Source organism: Natrix helvetica, assembly GCF_964273705.1.
Source record: "Natrix helvetica genome assembly, chromosome: 14".
NCBI lineage: Eukaryota > Metazoa > Chordata > Lepidosauria > Squamata > Natricidae > Natrix > Natrix helvetica.
The window spans coordinates 13,090,795-13,100,933 of NC_138564.1; the positions used below are offsets into that span (position 1 = coordinate 13,090,795).

At 45.1% G+C, this 10,139-nt stretch overlaps 1 protein-coding gene across 1 annotated transcript; it reads right to left on the bottom strand.

Moving 5' to 3' along the window:
- Positions 1-2,209: 2,209 nt before the first annotated feature.
- Positions 2,210-9,927, bottom strand: HPD (4-hydroxyphenylpyruvate dioxygenase). Its single transcript, XM_081966606.1, has 11 exons — positions 9,773-9,927; positions 9,220-9,262; positions 8,468-8,550; positions 7,647-7,736; positions 6,510-6,613; positions 6,089-6,166; positions 4,809-4,971; positions 4,243-4,314; positions 4,025-4,147; positions 3,184-3,300; positions 2,210-2,437 (listed from the first exon to the last, which is right to left on the bottom strand). The coding sequence occupies exons 1-11, from the start codon at positions 9,851-9,853 to the stop codon at positions 2,327-2,329; spliced, it is 1,065 nt and encodes a 354-aa protein (XP_081822732.1). The 5' UTR covers positions 9,854-9,927; the 3' UTR covers positions 2,210-2,326.
- Between the last annotated feature and the right edge of the window lie 212 nt (positions 9,928-10,139).

The following is a 10,139-nucleotide window of genomic DNA, read 5'->3' on the forward strand; positions in this document are numbered from 1 at the left end:
CGGGGTGGGTCGTTTTGGTTTCGTTCATTGTTTGTTTGTTTGTTGGGGGGGGCGTTTTGTTTGTACTTTAAAAGCATGTAAATAATTTGTTAAAGTGACAAATAGTAGTTTGGAGTTCTTTTTTTAAAGAAAAAAAAAACAGGAAAAAACAAAATTGCCAGCAGACGACCTCAACGAGAGAGTCAGCATTTTGGAGTGGGGGGGGGGGGATTTGCGCGTGTCCCAGGAGTGAAAAGCTGGCGCCGTTTTTACAGCTTGTGTCAAGCTATGTATAATGTAAATTCTGTACAAAAATCTCAACTTTTGGGGGGGGTCAAATGCATAGATCAAACTAGAAGCATTAAGACGCTGAAGATTTTAAAAAAAAAAAACACCGAAATGCCAAGATGAGGCTTTTTTGTTTTAATTTGCCTTTCTGATAAACCTTAATGTGCAAAAAAAAAAAAATCTATTTATTTCAAACGAAGAAAATGTGTACAGTCTATTAATGACAACCTAAAATGTATTTAAGCCGATCTGCAAGTTTTGTTTTGTTTCTTCTATTTTTTTTTTTGCAAATTAAATTCTTCTTCTATTTTACAATGTTCCTTCTCAGCTACCAAGCTAGTATTTGTAGAAGTGACATGGAAAAAATAACATATATGCAGCCCGAGGGGGCTGTATGTTTCAGAAGAGCTTCGTTGCTGCAGGATCACACCCGTCAGCCGAGAAAGCTGTGTATGGCCACAGGCAGGCTGGGTGGGGTGGGGGTCTCCCTCACTGCAGCTGTTCAAATGAGGCAAGGGTTGGGTGGGGAAGGAAGCACTCTAAATTGGGGAAGGGTCTCTTGGTCTTGCAATGGAGGAGAAGACCTCCGTTCCGATTTTATGAGTTCTGTAAAAAAAAAGACCAATTTTTAATTTGCAGTGTGAAAAAAAAAAGACCTCTTTTAAAAGGAGGGGATTTTTTTTTTAAAAAAAAATGGTTTGCAGTAAAGAACTTCTATTTTTTATGTTCCTTTCCATAAATAAACAAAGAAATAAATGATTTGTTTTTAAGGAATCTCTGCTTTGGAGATTGAGGATTTTTTTTAAAAGGAAAACGTTCTGTTCCCTTTTGTTTTAACCAACTGTGTTTAAAAAAAAAAAACACCAACCCTGTAGGACTGTTTCTGTGCATCTCTAGGGGTTTCTCTCGTCAGTTCTTTGAAGAATGTGGTTTGGGGTTTCCTGTTTTGTTTGTTTTGTTTTGTTTTTTTTTTCCCCTCCTCCTCTTTCTTTTGCTTTGTTGTGGGTGTGTCATTCTGTAAATATTTGTTCATATTTTTTTGTGAATTGAATACTATGTACCATTGTATTATAGTAACTTTTATAAAGCAAACCATAAATATACTGACTTTTCTTATAGAAGATCTGTGCTTGGTTTATGAGCCTGAAAGAATACACATTTTGCTTCCGGGCTCCTTCTGGCTGGAAGATGATTGGCAGGAAGTGGGAGGGGGTGGCTAAAAAAACCGCCAAAATGGGGAACTGCACCATGCAACTCCTTGTCTTTTAGGTTTCAACAATACACTGCCCAGAGTCCGCTCTTTGAGGGACTTGTGCGATCCCCAAATTTGACAACTAAGTAAATAAAAGTAAAGCCATCTCCTTGACCTTCCCACTGTCAATGGCCTTTAGTTATCATCCTTGATCTCATCACTCTGAAAAGGATAAGGGGACAGCTGCTCCTAATTTACTCAGGGTGAAGGCTTACAAGTGCCATTCCAAAATTCAGTCAATGGTGGGTCTGGATTCCAGAGGATCTCCTTTGTTATAAGGAGAAACAGTTGCGTAGTTTGCCCACCAAACAGCCATGGTCCTCCTCCACCATCGAGCTGGCATTCCGCAACCAGCAAGCCTCCACCCTCCTCCCCAACTTTTGTGAGAAAATGGCACATGACGCGTTCCGCTAAAACTCCTACCAAACTTATTTCTCGAAGACATTCTCGACCTCGGGCAACTTGAAGATGCTTGGACTTCAACTCCCAGAATTCCCCAGCCAGCCAGAATTCTGGGAGTTGAAGTCCACACATCTTCAAGTTGCCAAGGTTGAGAAACCTTTGCTAAAAAGAGGAGGAAACATCCCAATTCTGTTTTCCCCCCAATCCTTAGATGTTTGATAATCAGGAGCTGTGTCATCTCTGATTCGTTTTCCATCCGTTGTCCCCAAAACAGACACCGCGAGAAGCTCATTTGTGGTTTTTTTTAATTCAACAAAAAAAGGATCAGGCTACAATGGAAGATCGGTGTGTAATCTTTGCCCATCACATTTCACTGAGGACGTCTCATTTTAGGGCTGATGGACGTTACATGAGCTTGGACTCTCCATCTGAGGTCAGGAAGGTGAGGTTGCCTCGTGCATCTTGATCAATTTCAATAGCTTCAAACAGAGATTTGAAGTTTCCCGCTCCAAATCCCTAAATTTGGAGGAAAAACAAAACCAGCCATAAGTGTTAATTTTTTGTTTGCTGACCGATACACCAACCTGCCTCTGCAGATTATGAGAAGTTTCTTTTCTCCAACGTTGAGATGTTCTGCTTAGACCCAAAATGGCGGTTGGCGACCCAGTTCTCCATTTCATGAGTGTACACACCCCTCCCCAAAATAGTGAGGAAGGGAGTAAATTAAACAGCATCTGTTCAAATTAATTGAACCTGGTTTAGAATATAATCTGGCTAGATCGGTGTGTCCCAACTTTGGCCATTTCTGGAGTATGGACGTCAACCCCCCCAGAATTCTTATCCGTGGCCCTATGCCAATGGAATTCTGGGAGTTGGAAGTCCACAAACTCAGAAATGGCCAAGATCAGGGTGCACTGGGCCAGAGCAAGAGTCTCCAAACTTGGCAAGTTTAAGACTTACAGACTTCATCTCCCAGAATTCTTCAGTTGAGTTGGGAAGTTGAAGTCCACAAGTCTTCCAAGTTGCCAAGTTTGGGGGGGTCCCTGGGCTAGATCCCCAGATTGGTTTAACCAAGTAGCACCATGCTTCAGAAATCCTATCACCCAGCTCTCCCAACTTCCAATCCCTTGGTAGTGAAAATTTGCTTCCGGTTTTTGGAAAGCCAACAGAAACCGGAGGAGGCTCAAGAATGACCTCACAGCATCTGCAAGACCAACTGTTCTTCAAGGTAACCTGGAAGGACGCTGCCCTGAGGGACCAACCTCGTGGTTGTAGCGCTGAATGACCTCAAGAAAGACGGTCGGCCTGTCCTGAACGGGCTTGGTGAAGATCTGAAGCAGGTAGCCCTTCTCGTCAAAGTCGATTAAGATTTTGAGTTCCTTGAAAGAGAACGACAAGAGACTGAAGGAAGTCGCCAAAGACATTTGACTGACTTTATACATTTTGGTTGCATGTTGGAATGGAAACACAACAAGAACGACCGGAATAGGATCTGTAAAATTTGTTGTTAAGCAATGCATTAGTTAAAGGAGACATTATGTGCTTGTGGTCTGCAACACTTCCCGCTGTCTTCCCCATTGACTTTGCTAGTCCAAAGCCAGCTGGGAAGGTTGCAAATAGGGATTGTATGACTGGTGGGTCACTGCAACCATCATAAATACACCCACATTTTGATCACATAACTTTGTGGAAGCTGCAACGGTTGTGTGCGGGCAGGTTGCAACTCATTTTTTTAGCACCGTCATAACTTTGCACAGTCGCTAAAGAAATGGTCATTAAGTGAGGAGTATCTTGCAAAGCATGCTATTTTTCTTCTCTTCAAAGTCTCCTGTGTCTCTTTTCATTTTGCAACTCGCCATGCTGGTTTGAGCAGCCCATGAAGCAGAATTAGAGATAAACCAGGATGATGTATCTATCTTTGAGCAAAAGGGCTCCCATCAAGATGAAGGAACAATAAATGATGGTTTTTATTATATTTCTGTAGTCCTCCTTCCCTCAAGAGGCCTCCCTGATCTCCTCCATATCTTCTCAAGAACCATCTAAAGTGATAACAGATTAACACTCTCTAACCATGATTCCCCACTATTATGGAAGGCAACTGACCTCCAGTTTATCAATGCTTTCCTTCACTTTGATCTTGGCTGACTTCAACCGCTCCCGGAGCTGCTGGTAGTACGTTGATGGAACAGACATGAACTCCATGCCACGATCTTTCAAGTTTGTGATCTACATCCAGAGAAGATTCATGAGTATAAGATTGACCCCTTTGAAAGAGTTGACATTTTGGGTGGGAAGGTTTGAAAAGAAACGGGCATTCTTACCGAAGCGATGATGTCTGAAGTGTTCAGGGCGATGTGCTGGACTCCAGGGCCTCCGTAATAGTCCACGTATTCCTGTGGAACAAAAGAAACCAAGGTGGACCGTATGCCAAGATCTCATGTTGAGGAACATCAACCGTGTCTGCATTCTTCTGCATTTGTGATGCAGAGCTCTAGTAGGTTAAGAGTGGAGGAGATCACCGCATCACCAGTGCTTGCTCCTGGCTCATTCTGACTTGTGATGTGACTTGGGTATGAATGTCGGTTTCAAGCTCTGAATCCTGGTTTGCTAAGTCTCATCACTGGCTCAGTCTTCCTCACGAAGACGACAAGAGGGCTTCAGGGCAGCCCACGTATCTTTCTTCTTCGGGCTATCCCACCCGTGACTAGAGCATCACCCAATCTTAGCTTGCAAGAGGTTGGAGAAGAGGCCAGCTAGATGAGAGGATAAATCAGTAGCAAACATACCCTCCCAAAATACAACAAGGTCTGTTGCAAAGAGAATTGGTGACTCATGGTGGGTGTTTCCACTCACTCCCACCCGCCCGCAGAAGTCCGCTTTGTGGTACCTGGATCTGAGATTTCTTCTTGCCCATCGCAGGTTCATTGATGGGCATCCTGATGGTCTCCTCATAATTGGCCATGACAACAGACCGCAGGGCGCTGTATTCGGTGTGCAGTTGTTTGTCGTCCACAGACCAGAAGCGATGGAACTGGAGGTTTCTCTGATACCTGTAGAACGACAACAGAGACCTTGTAAGGTAAAGGTTCCCCTCGCACATCTGTGCTAGTCCTTCCTGACTCTAGGGGGCGGTGCTCATCTCCGTTTCAAAGTGCAAGAGCCAGCGCTAACCGAAGACATCTCCATGGTCATGTGGCTGGCATGACTCAATGCCGAAGGCGCACGGAAGGCTGTTCTCTTCCCACCAAAGGTGGTTCCTATTTTTCTACTTGCATTTTTTACGTGCTTTCAAATTGCTAGGTTGGCAGAAGCTGGGACAAGGAACAGAAGCTCACTCCGTTACGCGGCACTAGGGATTTGAACCGCTGAAATGCCAATGACCTTTCTGATTGACAAGCTCAGCATCTTAGCCACTCAGCCATTGCGTTCCTGATGATAGAACGTTAGCTGGTGAGATCAACCTTTAGTTCCTCTAAACCAGCCTTCCTCATCCTGATGTCTTGTTACTCCGTGTCTTATCATTCCTTAACCGACACTAAAGGAACCTGGATAAGCCTCACCTTCATGTCTGTTCACTGGTTGCCAGCAGTTTGGCAGATCGAATCTCACCAGGCTCAAGGTTGACTCAGCCTTCCATCCCTCCAAGGTGGGTAAAATGAGGACCCAGATTGATGGGGGGAAAGAGGCTGACTTTGTAAACCGCTTAGAGAGGGCTGTAAAAGCACTATGAAGCGGTATATAAGTCTAAGTGGTATCGCCCTTCCTTCCTTCCTTCCTTCCTTCCTTCCTTCCTTCCTTCCTTCCTTCCTTCCTTCCTTCCTTCCTTCCTTCCTTCCTTCCTTCCTTCCTTCCTTCCTTCCTTCCTTCCATGGTGCACAGTGGTTAGAATGCATTATTGAAAACTAACTCTGCCCATTGACAGGAGTTCGATCCTGACCGGCTCAAGGTTGACTCAGCCTTCCGTCCTTCCGAGGTGGGTCAAATGAGGACTCAGATTGTTGGGGGTCAATAGGCTGACTCTATAAACCGCTTAGAGAGGGCTGTAAAAGCACTGTGAAGAGGTAAATAAGTCTAAGGGCTGTTGCTATGTCCTACTTGGGTGTCAGCAGCTCCAACATTTGCTTCTATTCATTTTAAGGAAGGTTTCAAAAAAGAAAAAAATCTCACCATTCTACCACCGAAAGCATTTCCTGGTCAGGCTGGTTCCCCACAACATGATCAATAAAATTCAGTTTTGCAGCAGGTCTGGAAACGAGAGGAAAGTAACCACATCATGTTCACAGGTCAATCTCCTCTCTCTCTCTCTCTCTCTCTCACCAGCTTCCCCATCCTTGACCTTCAAACTAGTCACAATTCATTTCCCACGGGATGAGTTTCCATCCCTTCTTCTCTATCGAATCATCCTTTCTCACTCAAATCTGGAATGGCTTCCATTCACAGCCCATTTTTGCCCCGAGGCTTTCCGCAACTGGCTGACCTCTCTCCCCTTGGAGAGAGAAGCAAGCTGTTTTCTCTGCCCTTTAGGAGCACCATCTGCCCCCCCTCCTGGAGATTTGAAGGCAACATCTAAGGAGGCTTAGATACTTACAATTTTTTTAAGAGAGGGTCCTTAAAGAGAGGGGCTTCAAATCCAGGTAAGAAGGGTCCCTTGTAGTTCTGTTTTTCTATGAGGGTGTGTGTGGTGTCTCCATACTATATTGTCGAAGAAGGAGAAACACAAGATTACGAGATAGCACCGACATTAGGAGGGAAGGCTTTCCTAAGAAGCTGGGACCATCCGCAGTTGGGCAGAAGGTCTCTGGCATCTACAGAGAGGTCTGGAGGAAAGATTATGCGAGTCCCCTGGACTGCAAGGCCATCCAACTGGTCAGTCCTAGAGGAGATCAACCCTGGCTGCTCTTTAGAAGGCCAGATCCTGAAGAGGAAACTCAAATACTTTGGCCACCTGATGAGAAGGAGGAAGGACTCCCTGGAGAAGAGCCTCATGCTGGGAACGATGGAGGGCAAGAGAAGAAGAAGGGGACGGCAGAGAAGGAGATCGCTGGATGGAGTCACCGAAGCCATCGGTGTGAGCTTGAATGGACTCCGGAGGATGGTAGAGGACAGGAAGGCCTGGAGGAACATTGTCCATGGGGTCGCGATGGGTTGGACACGACTTCGCAACTAACAACATCAAGATATTTTTTGGACCAAACTTTGCTCCATCTGGATTTGAGAGAACTGAAGTTCTTTTGCAAACAGATCCCCCAGCATTGAAGGAGACCATCCTTTAAGCATCTCAAAGCAGGGGGATTCATTCCTTATCGCGTTTGCATTCTCCTCTTTTGTACAAAGCCATGGGAGACAACCGACATCAAAACTGTCCAAGCTACCAAGCTGAAAAAGAGCCAGAATTTTGCTCCTCACCATCTCTCAACCCACCTCTAATGTTTCCCAGCCTTTTTGTTTGACCAAAAGCTCTCTTGGCTTTCTTCAGGGTATCTTGCTCATCTTAAAACAAACCCCAATTTATTAATATTCGCTTCCTTTTTCCCAGGGTGGCCTTTTCCAAGTCTACCCAGTCTAATGCTCACCATTTCCAACAATTGAGAACTGTCGAGAAGGTTCAGGCCAACTCATTACAGGAATGCCAAGCTAGAGAACAACCTTCCCCCCCAACGGACCTCCATGTCTGCTCTGCTTCCTTCCTCGCTCTGCTTCGGAACTTTCCTCTGAAGCTGCTTACCGTTTGCACGATGGCAAATTTTACTTTCCCGTGCTTGTCTTCTTCTGTCCAGGGCTCTCGCACGACACGGGCTCCACGTTCTCGAGCTTTCTGAACAGAAGACAGGAGAACGAAGTAACATCAGATAGGTCTGGTGTGAGAACTGGTAAACTTCAAAATTCTGGGCAGGTTTGGCATTTTCTCACAAGAACACCTCCAGAGGTCCTTGACTGTTCACTAAAGATCTGCTGTCCAGATTGATTGGTCCAATCATGTTGGACACCTCTCAACCCCATGGGTTGATTTTTCTCTATGAACTCATCACCAATGGCTGAAGGGAAAACTGGAATACTGCCTTCAGCTTGCCTTAGATAATGTTTCTCAACCTTGACTGCTTTAAGAAGAATGGACTTCAACTCCCAGAATTCTGGGAGTTGAAGTCCGCCCCTCTTAAAGTAGTCAAAGTTGAGAAATGTTGACTTAAAGCATTGGTGCAACCAAATTATCACGCTCCACCCACCATAGAGTTAGTTCTCTAGAGAAGCCAGACCCTGAGGAATTCTGGGAGTTGAAGTCCACATCTCTTTAAATGACCGAGGTCGAGAAACACTGCCTTAGACTGTGTGGCCACCACACCTTCAATTTTGGAGGTGGGGCCCACAACCCATTGCAGCTGCTTAGCCCTCTGCTATAATTTTCCATTTATGGCCTCCATAAGTGGCCCAAATTTCTTCTCTGAAATAAGGGTGACCGTCAAAACTGGCATTAGGTGGAAGAACCTGCAAATTCCCATGAAATCAACCTCTTGAAGGTGTCAAAGGACTTGTCCAGCTTGCATTTACCTGCACGATAGAATCACAGTCTTCCACTTCAAAGGCAATATCTTTGACGCCATCTCCGTGCTGCATTAAGTGTCGTCCCATTTCTACGTGGACCGGAAAAGGGGGAGTCAAGAGGGATATTATGATTTTGGGGGGGGGGGGTCTTCAGCAACAGCTTTTCGTCCCATTCAGAAGGACCCAAAGTGTCTGCCAGCCAAAATGACTGCCCACCCTCATAATACAGCATCTTCAAGCAATCAGCTGGTTTTATTATCCAAGAAGTGACTAAAAATTTAACCAACTAACTAGCTAGCTAGCTAGCTAGCTGGTCACATAGAAAAGAAGCACATCACTTGGTGCTAATTTGAACAGGGTTCAGAAGTCTCCTGCTATGATATTTCCTTATTTATTACATTTCTTTTTTTATTTATATGCCGCCCACCTCACTCTGAGAAGCAACAGAGGGATGCCTTACAAGAAGTAACAACAACAACAACAATATAGTAATATTCAGGGGTGGGTTCCTATACTGGTTGGTACCAGTTCGCTTTGTGTATATGTGCAGTTGATTGTGAATTATTCTGCGCATGCGCAGAAACATGCCAGCAACGGAAGAAGAGACTGGAGAACCGGTTCAGGGGCGTGGCCAGCCTAGCCCAGAACTGGCCGGTTCTGCATCCCAGGCCAAATTACCATTACCGGTTCGCCCAGACCGGTGCGAACCAGTAGAAACCCACTTCTCGTAATGTTGGTCCCACAGATTTTAAATTTACCTTCATTGCCAGGGTTGAGGGCCGAGGAGAAAACGAATATAATCTGGAAATAGACATAATGAAGAGAGAATTAATACACTCTGTCTGAGGCCCCATGAATGGACCCTCAAGAATTTCCCTCTATCACTTCAAAGGAGAAGAGGGAAACTTTCAACTAGGTTCTGGCATGATGGCCTAGGTTAATGAAGACCGCTAATTAATTAACCAGGGGAATTAACGTTCGCCTCCTGCTTTTGCACAGATTATCTTTTTTGCAAGATCTCTTTTCAAAGGTAAGAAGAGCCGGAAGAGGGCAAGCGGGGATTAATATGATGGAAAGAACAGTTTGAAGGCTTCCGGTCTTGTATCCTCCTCCTCCTGCTACCTGCTGCCCGAGTGTCGACTGGCTGACCTTGGTTCCTAACCAAGAAGGAAATTACTGAGCGAACCGGCTGGTTGTCGGCAGCTCTCAAGACCTCAAAGGACATGCAGAGTCCGTCTCTCTCTTCATTGAGATACCACCCGATGGTATTTTCTTTTATCAAGTAGTGATATTATTTTCTTTGCCTCTTACCTTATCCTGCCTGATGGCATGGGAAACCACCTCTCGGCTGCCAGTTTCCAAGCCTCGGTAGGCTAGCTCTTCAAACCCCATTTTGTTGCAGTAAAAGGATGCGGCCTTGAGACAGAGAGAGAATGAACTCAAGAATTCTATTCATGGAAAATTCCAAATCCTAATTCCTAGGCAAACTGTGCCTTTGCCTTGATTAACGTTGATGCTTAAGGCTTAGGAATAAACTCCGCTGGATCATGCATGGATTAATGTTGCAGATCTACACAAGGTTTACTTTGCAACCTCACACAAATCTTGCTGCTAAAACCAATGGTTAGAGAGAAGGAGAGGGAGAGGGAGGGGGAGAGAGACCACCTAAGGTAAGGGG

Excerpts from the sequence above, each read along its gene's own strand:
- HPD (XM_081966606.1), bottom strand. The coding sequence starts at position 9,853 with ATGGGGTTTGAAGAGCTAGCCTACCGAGGCTTGGAAACTGGCAGCCGA. Across the intron at positions 4,315-4,808 it reads AGAAGAAATCTCAGATCCAG|GAATACGTGGACTATTACGG; the intron begins GTACCACAAAGC and ends TTTGTTCCACAG. Across the intron at positions 3,301-4,024 it reads AAAGCATTGATAAACTGGAG|GAACTCAAAATCTTAATCGA; the intron begins GTCAGTTGCCTT and ends TTCTCTTTCAAG.